Source organism: Tasmannia lanceolata, unplaced genomic scaffold (genome assembly GCF_043159265.1).
Source record: "Tasmannia lanceolata isolate RefF3 unplaced genomic scaffold, GAP_Taslan_0.1 ptg000008l, whole genome shotgun sequence".
Taxonomy (NCBI): Eukaryota; Viridiplantae; Streptophyta; class Magnoliopsida; order Canellales; family Winteraceae; genus Tasmannia; species Tasmannia lanceolata.
Window position 1 is genome coordinate 16,505,021 of NW_027518685.1, and position 24,855 is coordinate 16,529,875.

At 36.9% G+C, this 24,855-nt stretch overlaps 2 protein-coding genes across 6 annotated transcripts in view; one reads left to right on the forward strand and one right to left on the reverse strand.

The window, feature by feature from the left end:
• LOC143884590 (transmembrane E3 ubiquitin-protein ligase FLY2-like) overlaps positions 1-11,979 on the forward strand; it is a 29,841-nt gene extending 17,862 nt beyond the window's left edge. The window contains exons 11-15 of one of the 2 annotated variants that reach the window (XM_077388237.1): positions 1,102-1,269; positions 6,163-6,491; positions 11,207-11,323; positions 11,426-11,605; positions 11,718-11,979. In XM_077388237.1, the coding sequence (XP_077244352.1) occupies positions 1,102-1,269; positions 6,163-6,491; positions 11,207-11,323; positions 11,426-11,527 (716 nt within the window). In that variant the 3' untranslated portion in view covers positions 11,528-11,605; positions 11,718-11,979. The remainder of the gene's footprint in view (positions 1-1,101; positions 1,270-6,162; positions 6,492-11,206; positions 11,324-11,425; positions 11,606-11,717) is intronic. The other variant, XM_077388238.1, reaches the window with a different exon arrangement.
• A 1,786-nt stretch (positions 11,980-13,765) lies between these two features.
• LOC143884591 (Telomerase activating protein Est1) lies at positions 13,766-24,339 on the reverse strand. Of its 4 annotated transcripts, none has more exons than XM_077388240.1 (6): positions 24,132-24,338; positions 20,112-20,372; positions 19,386-19,976; positions 19,109-19,231; positions 16,961-17,175; positions 13,766-16,276 (listed from the first exon to the last, which is right to left on the reverse strand). In XM_077388240.1, the coding sequence occupies exons 2-6, from the start codon at positions 20,187-20,189 to the stop codon at positions 14,068-14,070; spliced, it is 3,216 nt and encodes a 1,071-aa protein (XP_077244355.1). In that variant the 5' UTR covers positions 20,190-20,372; positions 24,132-24,338; the 3' UTR covers positions 13,766-14,067. The 4 variants fall into 4 exon arrangements, with proteins under 4 accessions (XP_077244355.1, XP_077244354.1, XP_077244356.1 ...); XM_077388239.1 differs by having other exon boundaries at positions 24,049-24,338; XM_077388241.1 differs by having other exon boundaries at positions 24,019-24,338.
• Between the last annotated feature and the right edge of the window lie 516 nt (positions 24,340-24,855).

Sequence of the window (24,855 nt, forward strand, 5' to 3'; positions counted from 1 at the left end):
CACTTCAACAAAAACACTTCTGGCAATTTTTTTTGGTTTTGATTAGTTGTGTGAATTCCACCCTGCGATGTTAAGCTAACAGTATGGATTTCATGTCCCTTGTAACCCCTTACACAACCTAATCTACTTGGAGAACTGTTAGGACCGATATTCAGATGTAACTATAATATTAAGTTGTACCATTAAAAAAACTATAATATTCAGGTGTAAATGTATTGGCATTATTATAAAAGAAAGAATCTAATATTCAGATGTAACTATTTTATTAAGTTGTATCATTAAAAAAAAACTATAATATTCAGATGTAAATGTAACGGCATTATTATGAAAGAAAGAATCTAATATTCAGATGTTACTATTATATTAAGTTTTTTTTTGGTAGGTATTATATTATATTAAGTTGTACCATTAAAAAAATACTATAATATTCAGATGCAAATGTAATGGCATTATTATAAAAGAAAGAATCAAATATTCTGATGTACCGATAATGGCACATTTTGTAAAAGATGGGGGCAGGTATTTTGTTAACTATGATGGAAGATGTGGCCGCCATGTTACACGGATTCTTCTGAATGTGTGAAGTACTCGTGTTGGACACATTTTGGATTCCAATACTTAATTATTCACGACATTTTTAGACATCTGTTATCTTTTTTCCCATAAATATTACTACCACAACTTTACAATTGATCATTGAATTTGGGTTTTTGACAATTGATGCTTGAATTTGGGTTTTTGACAATTGATGCCTGAACTTGGGTTTTACATGGATTTTTGACAATTGATGCTTGAATTTGGCCTTATGCTGCTTTCCAGTTGCATTGACATACCGGGTTTTTCATAGAGCATGTAATTCAAGTGAATGTCCTTATATTCTCTATTCTGGGGTTGGCATGACGTTTCTGCTCGCATTGATCCTGATATTATATTGTATATGCTTTTTTGCAATTTTAGTTGCTGCTTAAAACTGTTATAGCTGTTGTTTGCAACTATGACTTTTCTAAAGTTATATGTCTTAACAAAGATTTTATTCATGATAAGCACATTTATCAACTCATGGTTCACATGCATTAAGTAAATTTTTGTAATTGGATCCAGAATCACTTTTTAATGCTTTTGCGACGGCTGCCTTCTTCAAGTTTGTGGTCTTCTCCATCTTTGAGATGAGATATCTTCTTGCAATATGGAAAGCGGGTAGACCAATGAGTACTGGAGAAGGCTGGGAAACAATGAGACGTGAGCTATCAGTTCTCTATAGTCGTTTCTGTAAGTACTCATGGTGAATATAAACTTTTTCATGATTATAAGACAACATGATGGTATGTGGCTTGCATTATTGACATGATGAGATAGAACGTATTTTTAAATTAGTTGCAAGGTTAAATTGAGCAGATATTGGTTTACTTTTATTCCACTTACATTCCCCCTATGTAAATTCTACTTTGTTTGCATGAAAAATCTGTCAGTGTTAAATCATGACATAAAGTTGATTTCGAGAATCAAATTGCACAGGTCTTTGTTTGCATTTATGCTACTCAATGATATCCACTGTGAAAATTTACTTTGTTAGCATGGAAAATCTATTAAATCGCTTCACCTAGAAGGGTGCAATATAATATGGAAGTGTTGTAATATTCTTTAAATGGTTGCATATAGATAATTGCATGTACACAAACTTCTGAACTGTTCAATTGAATATTATGAAACTTGATGTTGGAAGTTGGAACCTACTTTATTTGTCAGTAGTGATATGCAATCTGCCTGATCAGAGGAGGCTGTGTACACGACTCCTCAACTTTTTTTTTTTTTTAAAGACACAGGGTATCCCCACCCCGTTTTAGGGCTGGACTAATCCCTATGGATGTACAAAACTCCTCAACTTATTAGGGCAGATTAACCTTTCGTCTAATGGCTCTTTGGTGACAATGGGCCTGCAGTCCGACCTTTCAACAGGCCAATTGCATATGCCTGTTTGCCTCTTTGAGAGACCCTTGATCAGATGAAATTAGCGCGAATTCTTTCCTCCTAGGCATGCTACATTGTTGACAAAACCAAAAAGGCTTTGCTCAATCCAAAGACTGAGCATAAATTAATTTTGTTAGCGCTCTTATAGAGCAGGACAGCTACGTTGTGTCCTGTTTGCGAGTCACCGAGGATCCACAACTGAAATGGGGGGGATTTACCCTTAGTGGTCTAACAAGAGAGTTTATCTTTCTAACTGTATTCTCTGGTTTTTCTTCTGACAGTTATTAGGTGGTGCTGGCTTGTTAAAATGCAAGCCTAATGAGTTCATGATTGGACCATATTTGGGATGGTTTTCATGTGTGGAAAGCTGGCTCGATACTTTGTTTTTTATTCATGTGATGAGGGTGAACCTAAAAGAACTTGACATCAGCTAAAAACTTGTTACTTGGAGAGAATACTAAAATTGTCCAAGTTGAACAAGTTGATGAACTTGTTAATAATGATGAAACTAAAAAAACTCTGAAAATCATAGAAGAATACTCGAGACATTTCTAAGTCAAAGTAATTGTGAAATAAGGATGTATCAATACAGAGAGAAGATCGATTGAAGGTGTGATGTCGACCGGTTAAATTACAGCTTCGGTTTAGATGTTGGATCAGGTGTCCTAAAAGTGGGGGTGAGTATTGTAAATTAATAGGAAGATATGCACTCAAATAAACCTACGTTGCAGAGGAATCAATGTAGTAAGGCGAAGTTACCCACTCAATCCAACCTAAATTATGACAGTGATCGTTGATGCTGAGTCAGGTGTCCTAAAAGTGGGGGTGACTATTGGAAATTAATAGGAAGATATGCACTCAATTAAACCTAAATTGCAGAGGAATCAATATAGTAAGGCGAAGTTACCCACTCAATCCAACCTAAATTATGACAGTGATCTGTCTATGAGGTCTGTTTGATGACACAAATTGGATGATTTGCACAAATTGGGAGGTCTAATTAAGAATTGAATACTTTGATTCTAAGGATGGTCAACTTTTGGTATTTTGCTGGGTCTATTAAACTTGGAGAGTGGACCCAGATCATTGAAGTTCATTTGATAGTGTATGTCAACAGTCGTTGTGAAGGGATGAAAATTGGTGTTTGTGTTTTCTGTCTCACTCTTTGTTCTTTCTCATTTCTGCTACTTCAAGTAATGTTTTTGTTTACATCACTTGCACATATTTATGTAAATTCATTATACATTGATACATATAACTAATGAATGACAGTCCACACTATATCAATAGTGTAAGGATTTCTTAAACTTTACATGGCCCTCCGGTAAAAGTCGATCAATAGCTCTTCTCCTTCGTTTATCTCTTTATACTTTTTTTCAAGACTTCTAAGACGTGTGATCTATGATTTTCTTCCTACCTTTTATTAACTGTGTCTTTTCTTCATTATCTTCTTATTTCAGAATTCAGATTTCAGACCCAGGATTTCACATATTTTTTTCCCAAATATTTCTTCAAACTTCATCCAATTCTCCATTAAAGCCCATAATCATCCATTAATTTCTCTCTAAAATTTCGCTCCTCATTCCATATGTTCATATCTTCCTTGGATTTTGCTAACTTGCACCACATTTAAGTTTGGAGCATGCTAGCAACTTAACATTTAGGTGAATGTTAACACCCAACTTGACCATTTTTCTTTCAAACTTCAAGTTTTCTTATGCTTAATGATTGTACCCTATTCTTTTCCTTAATAATTGTCGCAATCCGTGAATCTCCTTATATTTTAGCCACATCCAATACCTCAGATCACACCGCAGAAACAAGCCGTTCTCTTTCATTGCAACACCCAAATTCTCCTAAAATTCTATTTGTAAAATATCATTCCTCATTACCCTTTTCAACAAATTGCAACCAGATTGTGTTGATTTTTAATATACTGAAAATAGATAGTATACAAACTGCCTGAAAATAAACGGTCAATTGGTCTGTCTGTCATCCAACGGGGAAGGAGAGGAGGGGATTAAATCAATCAGATTTTCTCCCTGCACCTCCTTACCAGTTCTATATGTTACATGCATCAAGAAATTACCCAATCTGACTTACTATATTATCAGTTAGTTCTTTTTCTATGCCTCTTTATTGAGTGTTGAAGCCGCCAATATTGAGTTAGATGAGTGTTTTCAGTGTTAAATCTTGGTGTGACTTTGAATATTGCTGCGGAAAATTTTTAGTTGCAATGACCCTTATTCAGCCGCAGTGTCTAGATATTTTGCATTCTCCACTCAGTTAGTACGATTAATCTTCTATTTCTAAGGAAATCTCATCCCCAATCTTGCATTAATTTATGTTCAACTTCTTGATATTAATTTTTCAAGTGTTCACTCGCTTTAATAATTCCATTTTAAATTGCCAACTATGATCTTATGAAGAATAATTTCTACTTTAATTGTGAGTAGAGTACATATACTCACGAATAAGCAGACTGTAACAAGTTGCATAGTACATAAAATCACTATTTGACTCAATCTAGTAAGTTACAGATTAGGAATTTAGGAGAGCTTTGCAAATAATATCACCAAATATAATATGAAACATTGAAACTCTAAGTTGTTAGAAACATTTCTCGTGTCCAATTCTGTCACAATCACCCATCACATTCTCGGTGTTATCAAATTCATGGTCATCATGTTTAACTTCCTTGCCATATGCCAAAGTTTCCCTGAAAATTTCTGCGTCGGCCTTTTTAACTTTGCTTTTGTACCCGTTAGCCTTGTACATTTTCTTATCTCCAAAGTGCAGGTTATTTCAAAAGAGGCCCCAACCATGGTTTTAATTTCAGCCGAAACATTTCCATTTGCCCAAAATATTTCGATTTTAGCTGTTACTGAAACAAAATTCATTTGAATTCGGAAAAATACCAGATTTGGCCCGAAATTTTGGGATTCCGTCCAAATTTCAGGCTTTCGTTATGTTGGGTCGAAGTATGCGAAACATGCCACTTTTCAGATTAATAAAAGTAAAGTTTCTGTTGAAATGTCGACATTTAGACATAAACCCTGACAAAAAGCAACTCCACTCACAGATAAGAGAAGAACAATGAGATTCATCTAAGATATTTTTAAAAAGGGACAAAAATTAAAAAGAAAAACTTTGGTGAAGAATCTTTTCTGGATTTCGGTCATGATTTCTTGCCAAAATGTTCCATGATTTTACAAGATTTGGGCCCAAATTTCATACTGAAACCAAAAAATTTCTGTTTCGCTGATGACTGAAACCAAAATTTAAAACCCTGGCTTCAACTCCAATAACTACAGAACAATATAAAAAAGAATCTGTCACAATCTCTCCTACAGCTTGCTCTTTTCATTTTCGTGTTGGTACTAGTTGTGTCTTTGGAGTACGGTTACCAAAACTGCAGAATACGATATTTGAAGACTAGTAATGACCGTCAACATTGATGCAACACCGTCTATCAAGTTCTTATAGGTACTCAATTACTTGCTCTCTACTTAAAGTCTTCCGCATACAATATTTTTCTTTATTATATACCTTCTTTAATGTACTGGTGCTTGCTTTAACAAACCATTCTTGGAATTTTCAAATCTAGATATTTATGATGAGGAATATAAAAAGAACAGAAAGATTTATGCTCAAGAGGTCATACTTCTTTTATTTATATATGAAAGACCAGACACCTAACCAATAGGAACATAAAAAGAGCCAAAAATGAGGATACGGCTCAGCCATAACTGACATGTATCCCACACTCTTAGCTCTTCCTGTTGAGTCAGGTACTCCACCCAATTTGAAGGATCCTGGTTTCATAGATAGCATATGCTCCTGATGAGTCATTAATTCAGGACAAAATAAATATCTGCAATTGTATTAGCTACTAAGCAAAAAGTTTCACCTTGTGCTTGTTCTCAGTCGAATGGCCAATTTTTCCGGGGAAAGATATCTGGCCAATAATTAAATAATTCCAGGATCCTTCCAGAAAATTTTGAAGTAAATAGTTTTCTTTCCATAATGCTTCTATCTAAATGCCATCTTAGTTATTTTCTCTATGGTTCCTCCCCTTATCAGTTATGATGATCTTTTTGTTGTCATTTTTTCTTCAAGTTAATGAAGTTTAAGACGCTGAAATATAATTTGCTTGATTAATCATCATTTCTAACACTGCTATATTATTTGCAGATGGCATTCTTTTGGGAGGCATTCTAGTCATGTATGAGTTGCACAATTTTCTACGGCCTATTCTTCTCATTGTGTATTCCTTTTGGATACCTCAAATAATCACTAATGTCATCCGTGACACCAGAAAACCATTACATCCCCATTACATATTAGGCATGACAGTCACGCGACTTGCAATTCCATTATATGTTTTTGGTTGCCCCGGTAATTTTATGCGCATTGAGCAAGATAAGAATTGGTGTGTATGCTTGGGGGTTTTCATGGGACTCCAAGCATCAATTCTTCTCCTTCAACATTATCTTGGATCTCGATGGTTCATTCCTCGCCAGGTTTGAATGTTCTCTTATTATTTTTTATTGTACTTCTTTTCAGAAATATAGTTTACTTTTGAAGGTACATAAAATGTGTCTTTGATGGACATCCCTATTGTGCATAAGGGTTTGTTATTTTAGATATCAAAAACATATTATTCTATTGAAGCTAAGCGCACTATCTTCGTATATTCTATATATTCAATCAACTCTTAAATCTTTTCAATATGATATTCTGGCCTATAGATAGATAGATAGATTGATATATTCTTTCACACCCCATATGCTAGATAAATTTGTCTTCTTTTTCTCTTTTTTTCGTAAAATAAGGGAAATATATTAGAAAAGGAGCAGGATTACAAAAGTGGCAGACATTGCCCCTAGGTGAGGGCAATCTTCTGTACACCCTCTTTCGCCAACGATCGGCAACATTTTTGGCCTTTTAATAACTTAGAAACGAAATTCCGTACTCCTGCGTTAGTCTAGAATTTTATCCACAAAATGAGTTAGCCTCCAAGGCCTAGGGTTACAACAAAGCCATCATATGATGCCCGTAAAGAGAGCATGCACATCTGCTTCAGTAGGATTTGTGAAACCAATAGGACTCAAGAAAGCTTTAATAATTTCACCTACTCTAAACAGTGCCTATTCCATGGTAAGTGGTCACGAGAGAATCCACTTTGGTTTTCCTCCATAATGTTACAGGTCTACTAATTCTTAGCCTCACGAGAGAATCCACTTTGGTCTACTAATTCTTAGCCGCATCATATGATGCCCGTAAAGAGAGCATACACATCTGCTTCAGTAGGATTTGTGAAACCATTCGTGCAGCGCCCCAACACTAGCCAGAGTCTGCCTAGCTGTACGAGACTTAGACACACACAAGGAAGCACATAAGTGAATGGAAATATGCCTTGTATTGTCTCAAGAAAGACCGCTTTCATGTTCTAAAGTCCAGATGGTTCCAATGTGATTTGCAAATGAGGAGCTCACTTCTCTTCTTTTTTTTGAAAAAATGACATATGTATTCATAATATCAAGATGTACAAAGATTGGGGACAAGTGATCCCACCCCATTACATACAACATGACAGCCAGTAGAGTCCCCTCCAAAGGCCCTAAACAAACAAAGAAAAAGAACATCAACAGAGAACCCCTAAAAAACTTCTATTGCTACCCCACGCTGCACCTTCCAACTGAAACCAAGCTTCAGTTTCCCCCAAATACTCACCTCTATTTATATGATCTCTCCTCTCATACCAATTGTCCAGATTGTGCCACTTGGTAATCATCCAATTGCCCATGACCATCATTGAACCTTATAGATTTACTAGAATTCACCGTACATGTCTACAAAAAATCCTCAAGAATACTATAGAACTCCCACAAATGTGTACAAGTGTCTGCACACTTCTAGTTCTTCAAGGCGTCTTCTAAACAACTCTAAACTTATTGAATGTTCTTTACTCCTCTAAGCTTTTGTTGAACCTCCTTGAGCCTATAAAATTGTATCAATGGAGACTGATTCTTATCCCATGACAATCCTCCTGATTTCGCCTACGTCCTCGTCACGTGTATCGCCGCCTTCAACGACTCCTTCGTTGATTCTTTTGATATGGTGCTCGATCCTCCCATTGAGATTCCAATTGACTTGGACACTTCAAACGTCCAATCCTTGAAATCCATATTGCTTCTTTTCCGAAACGAACGCCGAAACGTTCCATTCCACTGACCAAAAACGAAACGACGAATGAAATGGAATCGATAACCAAGAGCATGAGTGTTGTGAACTACTTCACTCATGAATCAATCTAGTGTGTGCTTGAGGCACACCATTTTCTTTCGAGCCAAATACTCTACATTCTTCAGAAGGAATTGAATCCTCAACTACTTGCGATGTTCCCATGTTTTGATGGCGCAAAGGCTCTTCACTACATCATCATTACACCATTTCTGCCGAAGCATGGCATTATTAGCAAGCTACATGGTTGTCGTTCTTACCTTGTCTTCTTCATCTTCAAGCTTATTAGCCCATCTTCATTGCCCCGACTAAGCTGATGGATGTCGTCGTTCATAGAGTCCACCTTGGTATCAATGTGTGTATGATTTATCCAAATAAGCTTTGTATAAAAGAAAATAAAACCTTTGTACTGACCATCTCGGTCTTTGCTTTTCGAAAAAAATAAAATTTTGCCGCCATTAAAAAAAAACAAGAAAAGAAAATAAGACTTTCTTTCTTTCTTTCTTTTTGAAAATTGACATATTTCATTAATATTAAGATAGCAATCGGCACCAGTAGTCCCATCCTGCATTACAAAATATTAAGGTAGACTGGACCGACATGCCGGCACCAGTCCAAAAGAGATATACAAAGCAGCACTCAGATTCTATACAGTATTCAACCACCATTCAGGTCTTCCCAACATTAACTTCTTTTACCAAAAAAACGAAAACTAAAATTCCCCAAGAAGTCCCATCCTTATAAACTATTATCCCAAAAAATCTCATTCTACTTCCTTGCCATCTTTACATTTTATCCATCCAGTCATAAACTAATTTCCAGCTCCCAAAAAACCGTCTATCAAGACCCTTTTAAACAAAACATCCAAACTACTCTGGCACAAAACTATCACGCACAGTCGCTCAACTCCACCAATAGAATCCCAAAGTCTAAATCCAATTCCGTATCTTCGGAGAAAAAATCTGAGGCGAACTGCAAGTAGGGGACCTCTTCCATCGGATCCATCCGGATTGCTATCAGTTCGGATATCTTTCGAATGCAAAGGGTTTGCTTCTCCTCCCATTCTAACCTTCTCAAGTTGTTCGCGTGCTCCAAACAGCCTCGGAAAAAAGGAAGTTTGTAAACCGGTATACATATATTCTTTACATTGTAAGTACCTGTTAAAGGGAAAAAATCCTCGGCAATCATCCTATAATCCTCTTGAAATTGCTTCCATTGCCGTTTAATAATTCCTTTAACTTGTTCAGGGACGGTGGGAGCTTCCACCGAGGCTTTTGCCCTATTGTATTTCAAGCTACGAGCCCACCGGTGATGTTGAAACCACTCGGAACAATCCAGAAACTCTCTCCGTAATCTCTTGTAAGTTCGAGAATCCGAAGAAGAAGAAGAAGCAACCATTTTTCTGAAACTAGATAAAGATTGTACTTACCTTTTATGAGGAAAACCAACAGGCCAGTTAAATTAGTATTCATTACCATTATATAATATAATAAAATAAACCGCCCATAACTTCGTATCCTTGGGCCCACGACCAATTCTCGAAAAAAGCAATTATTACGAGACTAGATTACTTCCCTAAGAAGGCTAATCATAAAATCGACAAAAAGGAGCCGTCACCACCCTACAATAAAAGAGGCAGTGGAAAAGCCACCTGTACCAAAAACCGAGGGAGTAATTATTCCTTTCCTCATGCACTTTTCCCCTAGAAATCATATCTGACATAATCTTTTGATATTCATAATAGAACCCATTTCTTCCTAGGATTGTGTCTTCTTGTCCAAAAAGCTAAAACTAGAGAAGGGAATTACAAACTCTTCTCCAGTTTTGGCGTCCCATCAGTTGTTGAAGCGTCTGACACAACCTATGCAGGCCAAATTTTGGAAAAGAGAGCTGAGTGCTAAGCTTCTGACCCAAAAAGTTGATCAGAAGGTTCCTTACCATTTGTTTTCCTTTCAAGTTTGAATTTTGGAACTTTTTGGCCAGCTGACCCTGTTGTCCCCTCTCTTGACCTTTCGTATCAAGGGCAACATCCTTGTGATTTCCCCAGGATTTCTCTTCATCTCGGGTCTTGAGCCATAAATAAGACTTTCTTTTGGAAGACCCGTTTCCCTTCTACTCTTTTGATAAGGAATGAGACAAAGGAAGCGGTGTTCGAACGAACCAAACATTTTGAACCGGTCAAGCACAATGCATGTGCTTCAGGGCATTATTTACATAAAGGAGGGAGACAACTATATTGAAGTCAACATCGATGACTTACCATTTTTTTTTAATTATTTTTTTTATAACTGATACTTGTCATTTGTTTTTTATACTTTGAGAATTGATATGATCTTGTTGTATTATTTTTAAGATTATGATCCAAGATGCATAGGTTTAGATTAGAAATTGATGATTAATATGTGACAAGTTTGTTAGCAAATAATTCGTATTGTGACGTTGAATAACTAACCATGGTATTTTCTATGTAAATTAATGGATTTGGATGAAAAAAAGAATAATTGGCTATCCTCCAATTTATTTATAATTTTTAATAATCTACATGTGGGATTTGCCAGGCAATTTCGTGGCGCACATTTGCAGGAGAGAACAGCCACTTCAGATGAACTAAATGAGTAAGAAAAAATCTGCTAAAAGTGAGCTTGTGTGGCTGTTCTCTCTTGCAAAAGTGAACCGCGAAATGGCTTTCCGCGAAATTGCCTAACAAATCCATAAATTATGTGTGTGTGTGTGTGTGTGATTTACGATTTACGATTTGACCCTTTTATGTTTTGGGATTCGATTGCGATTTTCAAAACATTGGCTTAGCTACTTACAGTTGCACGACTTTCTCTTTCCCTTGTAAATTATAGCACCTTTTTTTTTAATGGTAGCACCTCAAAGTCTTTGCTATCAACTAACTGGTTTATAGGTGTTGGACCGCACATGAAATGCTATAGTTAGCCCATGTTACCATTGCTTAAGAAACTCACTTTTATGCAATTATTGGCAGATCCTACCTGAGAAATATAGCTACTATCGAAGGTTAGATCATGATACAACTCATGCTACTGACTGTGTCATTTGTATGACTTCCATCGATCTGACACAGCAATCCAATGACTGCATGGTACTACTATCCATCTCATGATTTTTTTTTCTATTTTTATGTCCCTTCTTTTGGTTGATTTTTCTCCGCAGATCAGAACTCAGATAAGCAATCCTCCTGCAGGTAACTCCTTGTGACCATTTCTTCCATTCTGGTTGCTTACAAAGATGGATGGATATAAAGATGGAATGCCCAACTTGTCGCCGTCCCCTCCCTCCGGCCTAGGAGATGGAGAGCATACCCTGTATATTATTTACAATTGAAAAGACATTGCTTCACATGTATTCAACTCGTAAGGCTGCGGTAATGGTGGAATCACAGAACTCCTTTCTCTGTAATTTCGAATTTTAACTATTTAGAAGACCCAGAATTTTTCAATCTCCAAGAACTTATAGTGTGACCTTTTTGGTTTCAGGTGCACCCAAGTAAATTCAAAACAAGCATTTACGACACCAGCTAGTTGTCTTTTTAGTTTTTAGTTTTTTTACCTGTTCAGGCAGAAATTCTAACTGAAAACTGTCAATCTGCATAACCAGTCGTGACCGTCGATTATTCAATTTGTATTATATGAGTATGTTTGGATATATATATTTTTTTCTTTTAATAACAGGGTAAAGAGTGGTTCCTTTCCACAAATGGCATTTTTGGAAATGAGAATAGCTTGCTTTTTTTCTGCTGACCATGGCTTTGCTACTGCTAAAGCTACCAAATAGAGCTATGTGCTTGCAATTTCAACCATTCTGCATTAAATTCCGAGATTCCTCTGAATAGCGTGGCACAAGTTTATGTGAGGTAGATAATCTGTTAAGCTACATTCAGAAACTTCTGTCAGTGATATGCTCTAACATGCTCTACTTGTGTTAAATTGGACATATTTTTCCTTGAATCATCTACTGGCAGTGTTATTGTATGCCAAAGTTCCACAATGCTGGGGCAAAACTTCACTAGGGCCCTGTTCGTTTTGGTTTTTGAGTCCCATAATCAGTTTTGGACTCAAAAGCCAAAACGGAGGTCCTCTTCGTTTAAGATTATGACAACCAATTGTGCCGCCCCACAAAAATCATCTGATTATAAGAGTTGGGAAGAAAGTGAAAAGGATGCATCTTCTTCACCAACTCCATTCCACCAAATCAAAGAGAGAAAATAAAAAGGCAAAAAGAAGACAGCAGCAATTGAATAAGAACACCTGACAAGAAACAATGCAGACTGTAAATAACAAGGGAAATCATCTAGTTGCCCCCTTTTCATCCCTGGACCACGCCATTTCAAGTGCAAAAAAGTAGTCACTACTCACTACTCATAAATACACTAAATGGGGTCGCCCATCGTAGAAAACAGGGTGAATATATCACTGCACAATGACAATACATTTGATTACCACCGCCCATCTCAATTCCATGCCAAGCTGATCGTTAGCTCCAGATCATCAACTAAGATTATACTTCAGAAAAAAGAAAAAGAAAAAGGAAACAAATGCCACTGGAACTTGTTTTAAGATGTTTTGGAAACCAACTTTTTAAATCGTAATTAATGGTTTTTAAGGATCAAGACCATGTGAATAGCCTCATAATGTTCTACATTATCAACGGTCTCGATTGTAGATGCATGTCCCCATGTAGGACCCTAGAAGTGATCCTCACCATTGATCCCTGACAGTACTTTCTGCCTAGTTGTTCTCTTTGTAGAAACTGGAAAAAATACTACTCAAGTTTGTTGCCACCTGACGATGAGTTGCAAATGTTAAAACACTGAATAACAATTTGATGGAGGCTGGTAATTCCCTGTAAGTCAATTCATCTCTAGAGATGTAATTACAGTAATAGAGAAAGGGGAATGGTACCATCAAATGTACCTATATGAAATGGTCATTGTTGGGCCCACACCACAAGTGATCCTAACCGTTCGATCAAATGGCTTGCAAATTGACAGTTACTTTATCTTTCATGTGGAATTGTGATTGTGGCTGAATGTTCAGAAGGCTTGAGACCATATAAAGCAGTTCAAAATCATCAATGGAAGAATGATATAAAAGTTTGATGGGGTAAACAGGCAGTGAAGCTATACTTTACCAAGATCAGTATGCAAGAGGGGGGCTTGTATTCCCACCCTTAAATTAGGAACTTCCACACATATCAGCCTGTCTAATATATTTAGAAAGGCAATACTATATCAAACAAGAAAATATGGCACAAGTTTTTGGTTAACAACATCAGCCCTCTATGCATCTACAACCCTTCTCATGAGCCTTATGAGAAGTGATATCCGCACTCCCCTTTTTTAATAATGACGCTCCTCTCTATTTTACACTTCTCATCGGCCCGTCCACAACATTTTGGGAATTGTAAGACTCTAACAGCCAATTATACAAGGATAAAGTTAAGAGAGGAGTGTCATTATCAAAACAAGTGATTTCAGATATGATCTTCCTGCTATACTTGAGAGATGGTGACATGTTGCAAGTCATTTTTCATTCGAGGTATCAAGCATAAGTATTTGAATCATTTGAACTACCAAACATGACTAACTCAGAGTTTGTCAGAGGAAATAGGGCTTAACTAACAGACCCAACCCAACTTCATTCTTTATATTACAATAAACAGTTATCAGATATGTATACATATGAAAACCGTGTAGTATCAATGAGAATTTGAGCATGCTACCTCGCCCTCGTGAGAATGCTGGCTACAGTGGCCATAAATTGCGTCCACATCTGTCAAGAGGTCAAATTCCCATTTTTTTTCTTAAGTGAGACATCTCACTTCACTTCAGTTGGAGCTCCTCTGCGACTGTTGATGCTGCATACACAGCTCTTGTTCTTTGAGATATTGAAGAAGCAGAAGCTGCTGCTGCTGCTGCTGATGATACGTTTGTTCAATCACACCACTATACCCATAAGGACTTATTCTCTGGTAATCACCATAAACAAATCTCTCTCTTCTCTCCCTCTCTACATCAACACCATATGGAAAATGCATAGGAGGTGGCAGCCCAACTGAGTAGTTCATTTGCCATCTATCGTATGCTGATAACCTAGAGAAATCGAAATCTTGGAACCTTCCGAGATGGGTTGGTGAATAAAACTTGTCTAACCAGATACGGTTATTGAGTTGATCCTGATACGGATTATCCCAATATCGATGAGGCCATGGTGCACCCTCTGCTCTTGCTGAAGGCAATAATGCTGCAGATTTGTTGTACTCTTGATGGCTAGGATCACATCCAGATGGACCCGGAGTTCTGAAGTAGTCATTTACGGGTAAGGATGCACCGATAAAGTTCGACCTTCCTTTAGTGTTATTTGAATCCTGCTGTGTCAAAATTGCAGTATCTTGTCTCAAATGATCCGGGTCGTCCTTGTATCTAGCATACCCTGATGATGAATCGCCACTACATGAGATCTCATCTATAGGTAACAATGGCGCAGATGGCAGTGGGGCCACGTAAGGTGGTGAATAGTAAGGGGTAGCAGGAGAGTTACACAGAGGATCATAATTGCAATAAGCCGTGGAAGGCAATACATTCCTATCTGACTGTTTCTCTGAGGTTCTGTTGATTGAGAGGTTGCCCAAATATCCACAAGAGATGTCCTCAATGCCACCCCAGCCATGTCCGCCAAAGTCAGTCATGCATTGTTTTGCAATGCCCAAATTCTCTTGTTTAAGGGCCCATGTGCTGAGAGAGGGTGCAGATAGTAAACTATCTGTTCCATATTCCCCTATCCCAAGCCTAGACTGGTCTGTTGCCAGTCCGTTCATGCAGAATTGAGTGCTTGAATCAGAACATGGAATAGTATTGCGATTGAAATCTGTGGCGGTTGAATGGAAACTCAATGAATCGTTGGATACCTGGGTTCTCCCAATTGGTAATGAGGACGCACGAGGCACGCATTCACCGGCAGCTGCCAACTGGTCACGCATGCCTTCAATTAACACTTGTGGAGTTGTGTTGCTACTCACATGAAATGGTACAGAATTATTTCTTATGATAGGCTTGAAAACAATTATTTCATCCTCTTCTACATCAATAGAGTTGCGATGTACATCAAGCTTTACTAACATATAAGCATTCTCATCAACCTGCAGCCCGATTTCTTCTGCAGATCCGCATACTGGTACAACTGTGTTACACAAAGGAGGACGATGCAACTCACTTGTTTCCAGATCAACAGTTGTCTCCATTGTTTCCGATTCTCTATTGTTTGATTTCATTAATTCTATGGTATGGAACTTGTTTTTCGATTTTTCATAGAGAATCCATTTATGAGGTCTACTTGACCAGTTTACCATCCTCATTGCTGCAAGCAAGATACGATGAATGCGGACACGATTTTCATGTTTCTTTTCAAACTCCTTTTTGTTGCCATTATCATACATGAAACATAATGACTCATGAACTGGAGAAAGAGGTGTAAAACCTCGTAATTGTCGATCCTCCCACAGGGCAGTATAATCTGGTAACTCAGTTGCACCCACAGATTTATTACTATTCTCCTCATTATCACCAAATTTGTTGAGAAATTCTACAAAAACACCGAAAAAGTAATTGAGTGCACTTGTAGATTTTTCATGAACCTTGTCTATAGCCAATATATCTGGCCAGCATGCTAGCCACTCCACAAATACCAGTATAGCTGGTAGAAGAGGACTATGATATACTGGATGGGTTATCCCACATCTGTGGACAAGGCGGCCCATACATATGAACGTTGCTGTCAATGCCAACTCTATCAAGGCTGGTTGTTCCATATTTTCCATGCTTTTTGGCCTCTCTATTTTCTGGCTCTTTCCTAAGGTATGAAGAGTAAAAATAAGTGCACAGACAAACTGTAGCACTCGAAAATCACTAGCTCTAACTGCATTAGATCTCATATGCTGATAAGACTCCAAAACTGCCTTTAGTTTTGAATCATCATGTGAAAGCAGTGTGTCTAGTTCACTTATAGTAGAGGCAAAAGTGAAAGTGAAGTCCTCCGAACTGCAATATATCAAAAGATCCTTCTGAATTCATGACCCATATATGCAATGACTCCAGATGAACAATCAAAGTTTTAAATTTCGGTTTCGATGGAAATTTAGGCTGAAATCATGAAAAAAATATTGTAATAATTTTGTTTTTTTTTTTTTTTTATTTCCACCGAAATGTCTAAAATTTAATATTTCGGTGGAAATTTTTATAATTTTGGAGGACATTCTTAAAATTTCCGTGGAAATTTAATTTTGTAAAAAAGGGTAAAAAAGAAATTTACTGAAATTGCGCCAAAATCTTGTAAAAAGATGATTTCATGTAAATTTCATTTCAGCTGAAGATGTTTCGGCCGAAATTTAATCCAATTAGATTCAGAAGTACAATGTTAGGAATGGTACAGCAACGTAGTGTATTACTACTTCATATTTATGGGAGAATGATTGTATGTGATGTACTTATATGAGAATTCCTATGACAAGTAAACATTGGGCAGATGCTGGCAAGTTAAGAGAGATGTAGATTGAAAATATAATTGATCAGATCTAACACTCTCAATCTCAGAAAAATCAATGAGGTGCCATAAAATGGCTTACCTTGATTTTATGTAAAAGATGCTTATCATCCGAACAATGAAATGGCTTACCTTGATTTTATGTAAAAGATGCTTATCATCCGAACAATGAAATGGCTTACCTTGATTTTATGTAAAAGATGCTTATCATCTGAACAATGAGGTGCCATAAACATGTTTCCTCGGACGAAACAACACCTTCAATGGCTTCCAGCATATTGCAATTTGAGTAACAATCACCTGGTTTTGCTTTTTTCTTTACCACAGTTCTTTCAGATGGTTTAAAGAAATTGAGAGTGGCCTCACTGTACAGGGAGGGCAAATGAGATGACCTATTCTGTAAGATCACAAAATATATGATTTGAGCAATCCGTGCCAGTAGAAGCTTCCAATGTGTGGAAAACAATGCAAGATTAATAGAAGCAAACTGAAGAATGCACAAATCCAAGGAATAGTTTCGTTGTTCGAGGCAATTGGGAGAACCTCCAGCTTCAATCAAGTCTAGCAGCAAAAAGCCATAACAATCATGACTGATACCATGTAAAGTACTATCATTCCTATGTGCAAGCTTAATAATTCTGATTAGCAAGAAATAAGGAATAGACATCTATAAATACAATATAAATAAGGAAAAGACATCTATAAATACAATATAAATAACAAATCGCCTTATTATTGTCTTTTTGGGAAACCCCGTACTATTCTTTACTACATGTCTTTGGATGTGTCTGTTTTGTTCATCTTCCTCCACATGACCGGGACAAACTTTCCCCTAGTGTTGCCAAATATATGTTTGTTGATTATGGAGATGGTTAGAAAGAATACCATTATTATGACCCTAGTCAACACTGTATGTATGTGTCACGGCATGTTATTTTCATTAAAAATGTTTACTTTTATTCCCTCTCAAAAGAGAGCCATCTCGGCCCACTATCTCAAATCTAACTTCTTTTCCCGAGAAAGAACTTATTCTACTTTTAATGCTTCTCTCTCCACCTCCAATATTTCTAATCACTTATTGATGAAAAGTGAAGAAAGACACATAGCCTCACCAAGATCATGTGCTACGTATTACGCCTATAAACTATCCCGTTGGATGATTGTTGCATCGTTCTAAATGTCGAACTCATCCACCTGATCATCGTGCTTTTCCATTAAAATTTTTTTTTGCTGAACTTAGCCAACACTTTGTCCTTTCTACCTAATATACAAGCATCAAAGCAAGACTATTGTAAAATGGCTATGGATGAGGAGTTTCATGACATCTGTCAAAGTGACACAATGGACTTGGTTTCATGCAAGGTTTCCAGCTTCGATTTCGGTATGTGCTTTGGTCATGATGGAAAAAGAAAAAGTGTCAGTTTTAAGATAAATTTTTTGGAGAAAATCTTGTAATATTAAAGAAACATTTAAGATAAAACTTTAGGAAGTGTTAGAATAAGCACGAATATACACTAAAAAACGTATAGATTACCTATATGCATCATTGTGGAGTTTATATGAGTCAAATGAAAATGCCTCTGTAAAAACCGCATAGATACACCAACTTAAGCATAGATAATTAGATAGGATTTTACTTTTCATGCCCTATACTTAATGTACTATACAAAAGGGTTATTCTTGTAATTGGTTCAACATATTATGATAATAAAGGAGAGAGAAGTTGTGGGTCTTGAATTGGCTTTCTATGTCTCCCATTTATGTCTGTAAGCCCTTGAGCTCTTCCTTTCCTTGTATCCCATCTTCTTCAAGAAACTTGGCTCAAGTTATCACTTTTAACAATATCAGGCATGGGAAATGCCACAACAATGACACTAGGAACGAGGCTCATTAAGCAAGCAATTTGATAGATACAATGAGTGTATAGATAGCCATCTAAGGTGGAGTCTCAACTACACTAGGCTTGTGAACTGAAGGAATCATGTAGCCCGAAATGTTGAAATTGGTGTGTCAGTACTAGTATTATATCTATTTATGCAGGGGAAGAATTTCCATGAGAAACTTAATAGTTTTAGTTATTAACTTCATGGATTTAATTACTGATTTGTTTTCTTAAAAACTAAAAGTGCCAATCAATTAACAAGCTCATTTGACTAATGAAAGGCACTAGAAAAATGCATAAAATACCATTTAATTTTCTCATTTTTGGGGTGAATCATAACTAAGTATATCCTCTAAATAGCTTGTAGGTGGGGATGGAGTAAATTAAGTTGAAAAGAACAGAGAATTGAAGCTTTAACCAAAAGAACGCAATAATACAAAAATTTTACCTCCTCAAACAGTAAAATAAGATTGTCCCAAGCATTGAGGAAAGGCTCTTTAATAGCCAAACTTCTTACACAGTGATACATAGCCAATACCTCATCGCCTCTATATGTTGCCAATACAGCCAACTGTGGATTACTGGGTTAGATAAATAAAACCTCCAGGCCACGGTCAAAATACACATTTTTCATTCAGTAAATGCACCAACAATGTACAGAGAAGAACATAACAAGGAAAAAAAGGAATATAATAAAAGGAAAGACCATAAGTTATATATTCTACCTGATTTTGAGGGTTTCCACTATCTGGCCAAAGGATTGATGCATTTAAATAATGGGTGGCTGCAGCTGACCAGTTACAGTTCTTACTGTCATGATTTCCATACATTACATCGTATCGAGCAAGATCACCAAGACAAACTAAACAGCGGTGGCATAAAAATTGAATTTTTTGCATTTTTGTCGATTCCATGCAATTCGAGAAGCTGACCTTCTTAACAGTCAAAACTTCCATTGGAACCCCATAGCATTCTCTGATTTTTGTGATCAATTCGTGGTAAAATTGAGTTGCTCCTGACAGGAAAGTTCTAAATCCTTCCAGAAAATTATCAGCGGCCTCTGGGGGTATTGCAAAGTCCACTGTAAATTCTGTATCAGCAGAATCTGCCGGCATCCTACTACGAAATTCATCAATATGCTTGTAGTGAAGCCTCCACATAGCGTGTTCAATATCATGAAGTTTTGCAAAGTCATGGTCATTTAATATAGCACTCTCATAGCTAGATCGGGCTTTGCGGTACAACTCCTGAACACCGGGATCCAATGGGCCGTTGGAGTGGATCAATGTCCACAACTGTATTTCTGCATTAACAGCCTGAAACACCATACCAATGAACAAAACAAATTCTCAAGATCAGTTAAAAAACCTTAAGGCTCCTCAAAAAGTCAAAGTAGAATTACTTTTCACAAGTTGCAACCTGCAAGCAAGAGACAAATCTTCAGAACTCACCTCAATAATAAATTCTTGGGTGTCGTTCGGATCTTCTCGAGGAATGATTGCATCAGTGTGAATGACTGAAGTGGACATAACTAACTCAGAGAAACAGTATTCTAGTTAAGAAAAATATGAAAATGACTTGTAGGTACACTTAGGCTTCCTGAGTGCATAATTCATTTAATCCACTCATTGGTGAAGAGGCAGAACCGTTAGGTTGGATTGAACAGTCGTAAAGATAAGGAATTGCCTTTGGTATTCATAAATGCAGTGTACCTGTTAAAAAGACGAAAAGTTAATCTGAATGTCCATGGAATCAAAACCGGTGTACAAGGATCAAGAACTGAAAGCCTGCCTTCCTTTAAGAGATCTGTTGGATAAAAACTCGGTATCTATGTGGCCTATTCATAGAAGAAATTATTCACAGTGATGCAAGATCAATAAAGTGCAAGATAAAAATGTAATCTGACAAGTTAAGGTTGCTAAAGATCAAGTCCTCAAGTTTATTTTCTAAAAGAACATTACGTATGCCCAAGTTTGATGTGACATGAAAGCAACTTTTAGAGAGTTCCCTCCAATTTAGATATTGACGTATTCTTTAGTTTAGATGGTATACCAACAAATTACAATTTCTGCTCTCATCAAGCATATTTCAGCCATTGGCCTCAAATGTGCTTGAGACATAATGATGGAACAAATTTATGTAAGATAAATGAGAATGGTGTGGCCTGACATCACATCTGACCAATTTGGAGTTGTGCAACAGGTTCCAAGATTCCACCAACCTCAGTTCCTGGTCTGGTACTTGGTGATCATGGCAACTACATCTAACATTACTATGTTTTTTTCATTTACTTACCAAAATACTTCATTTTTCTTGTACTATGAGATTTCACAGTTACGCCAGGGAAACAAATCGCTTTATGAATAGTATGCAGATCTTTGTGGGTTGTGGGAAGAAACAAACCTCTTTTTGAAGATGTAAGATTTCATTGTACGCACGATGCGGAACGACTTAAAATTAGTAAAGAATAAGAGGATAGTTGAATTACTTACAAAGCTTGAATGTGGAGTTTGAACCCATTCAAACCCATATACATGGAAATCAGACCCGGCCTTCTCTAAACAATGTGGAAGAAATTCTTCAGAGAGAAGGGCGGAAAGATTGAAATGAATATCTCCTCTTCTATGAGTAATAGATCTCCTCTGATCTATGATTCCAAGGGATCAGAAGGAAGCGGCAAAGGTTGTGTAAGAGGGATTAATATACATTGGTCGTTTGAGATACTTTATAGGTGAGCAAATTCTCTTGTGGAATATTATTGTCATAGGGAAAATATACATAAGAACTGTTAGAGACTGGCAATATTATGTGTTAAACCTATTGACGCTCCCATGAAACTTAATCACAGCCACAGGTTATTTAGAGATATTAGCCAACCACAAGATAATCTGAGTAGGTATCAGAAGGGTGTAGACACGCTGATATATCTGACCATAACTCATCCTGATGTTACATAGTGGTTAGTTCCATTAGTTGGTTTATGGACACTTAAAAAACATTTCATATGGAGATTGGTCATTGTATTCTAAGATACCTCAAGTAATCATCAGGTCATAGAATTTTGTAAAAAAAAATCAATGGACATCTAGGCATCACAACATATATTGGTGTAGATTGGGAAAGTGCACATAATGATAGGAGATCTGCTTCAGGATATTGTACATTGATGGGTGGAAATCTAGTAAGCTATAAAAGTAAGAAACAAAGTGTTATGGCTCGCTCCAGTGCAGAGGAGTATAGGGCAACGGCTTTGAGCATTTGTGAATTGAATTGGGTTAAAAGGTTACTTGGTGACATGGGCTTCAATGTAAAATGGCCTATGCCCATGTTCTCTAGCAATCAAGCATCTATTCACATACTTAAAAGGTTATTTTGTAACTTGGGCTTCAATTGGCAGATGTCTTTACTAAGGCCCTTAGAAGAAACCACCATCAATTGCCCCCTTCCAAGATGGGAATGCTCAACACCTATTCACCAGCTTGGCGTGGGTATTAAGATATATAATAGTTTATATTTATTTTTCATTTTTTTGAATGGTTAGTTTATATTTCTTGGTTCGTATTTAAGATGGGATCCATCTTACATTACATGTATGTGGCGTCTCACACACACACACACACACACACACACACACACACACACACACACACATAATTTAAATATAATATAAATCTTTTTTTTATATGAGTTGTAGGGTGAGCACTCCAAACCCTAACGAACCCCCTTCTCCTTCTTTTTTCTCTTCTCTTCTCTCTTTTTATTTCATCCATTCTTCTTACATCCTTGACTCAGGAACAGTCCTTTCCTAAACATAAAGTTAGGAAAAAAGTAGATTTTATTTGGCTCATTCATTTGTGAAGACCAAGCAAACTTTTTGGTCAGTGTTGTTACAATTTCACATCCATCCAGAACAAGACTAGGTTGTATTTGGCCCATCTTTTGTGAAGATTGTCCTATCTTTTTTAGTGAATGTTACAATCTGCTACATCCATCCTGTTGCCAGCCAAATTGGGACTCAACAGTCTCAGCTTGTTTGACATTTCAGAAAAAAGGGAATTCCCATACAAAGCCTTAGATTAATTAGTTCATGGAGCATTTTGTTTCATTAATAAACTCCACCACATGGACTGTTTGAGGTTTTATGTCTTGCAGATACATGGGATTCTGAGGAACACAATCATCTGGCTTTGTCAGCTTCAAGTTGATAGTGGTTCGGGACTTTTATTCTTCACAAAATGATCAAGACAGTTTTTGCCAGTACCAGACACCTTTGGAGGTCCATAGTTCTTCACTCTTAAAGTCAATTAATAGAAAGTGATACAGCAACCTTTTTGTTTCATACATCGCCAACTAGTAGTGGATTTGTATATTGTTTCTTATCGATTCAAATATCCAGGTCAAGTAATATTTGTGCATTGAGCTTGAATTCTAACAGGAGCTCATTCATCCATACTGTCCCCTAGCATTAGGTTGATGATAAATCCAATGCTTCAACAATTATGGACATATCCATTATTTTCAATGAGGGATGCACTCTTCGACTATGACATTGACAGAGTAAGTTATGGGTTCCCCAAAATATGAAAATCCATATTTGGAGACTAAATAAGCAGGCAAATGCCTCGATGTAAGTAAGCGCTATATCAAAGTACAGTAGATTTTTAAATGCTTACTCTCTTTTAATCTGGTGGTTTTATTATGTTTATTCCTTGATGCCCTTTTGCCAGAACCAGTTGCCTAATTGGTTATTATTTAACTGTCTAGGGGAAAGTATGAATGTTTCCATCGTGCAATGTCTCACCCAAATACAAATTTCAGAGCACATATGACAATAATATCTATCTTTGAGCCGTGTTGGCATCAATTGTTCATGAAACCTTATTAGTGGGCGTTTAGGTATTCTCTGGGTGAACAGAGCAAAGTCTAGACTCTAGAATGTGGTGGGTCTCCTTTCAAGATTTCTTTCTTCACTTAGTTCCCTCAATAATCTACAATTAAATCAATCACTCCTTTCTTTCTTCTCAAAAATAAACACACCCATAAAACATTATGCTGATTCCTAAATGTTAGAGCTTAGTTGGTCTGAGTCAACCATTGAATGCTAATGACTGAGCATTTTTTTTTCAAAAAAGAAAAGAAAAGAAGACATCATAAGAAAGTAGCAATTAACACAGAAACAGATTGCAAGCAGATATATCCATTTCAACTAGCTAAATAATCGACCCTTTGAATCAAATGGCAAGCTAAGAACATTTAAGAAAAATGAATACCAAGAACAAACAAGTAGAACCCATTCAATTGAGACAAAAGCTTCTCTAACAAATCAAAAGGTAAAATAAAAGGAACCCATCACCCAACTAATTACTTCAAGATGCATATTTTTCTTACCACCCATGAAGCAAAAGAACAAGAGAGTTTCCCCAATAACCCAAAACAACAGAGTTCAAACGAAGAAAAACAGCTTCTCTTACATGGAGAATTCGATTTTAGCTGAAACATATGCAGGAAGGCTGTATTTGTTTCTCAAAGACTATCCATCAATGTGAAACGAAACTGGAACACGTGTAAACAGTAACAGCGACTGCGAGAATTGGTTGAAGGATGAGAAGGGAAAAAAGTGACGAGTGGATGAATCAAAGACCTCCATTTGTCTTGTATGTTGAAAGAACAAAAAGATGATGGCTTCTTCTTGCGGTCTACGCTACATCAGTTTCAGTCCACGCCCCTCGTTTTGATACGTCCACCCTTCTGTTCAGTCCCACCGACTCTGGAGTGTTTGGTTGCACAAAAGGCAGGAAAGTTTAGGGGTTTCACTTTGCGTTTGGGTACATGTCAGCAAAATCTCTTGTTTGATATTGAATGTAGCATTGAAATCTTTGGAGACTACTTAGACAAGTTCTTTATACCTTTCAAGCCAAATTTCTCATAAAATGTGGAACTTAGCTCGGAGAATGATGCTTTTCTCTTTCTATTTTGGTAATGACACCCCATCCCACTACCTGATGAGGTGGGCAACCAAACACTACTTGTCTACGAGGTAAATTCTGGGTAGGTAATATGTTCATCTCCTCCCTATTGACTAGTATCACTAATCTACAAGGTAACTTAACTAAAAATAATTGATATTTACAAAAGGGTTTTGTAGGCTCGGAGAGTAGTAGAATAAGAAGTCAAAAGTAGGGGTGCAACTTGGGT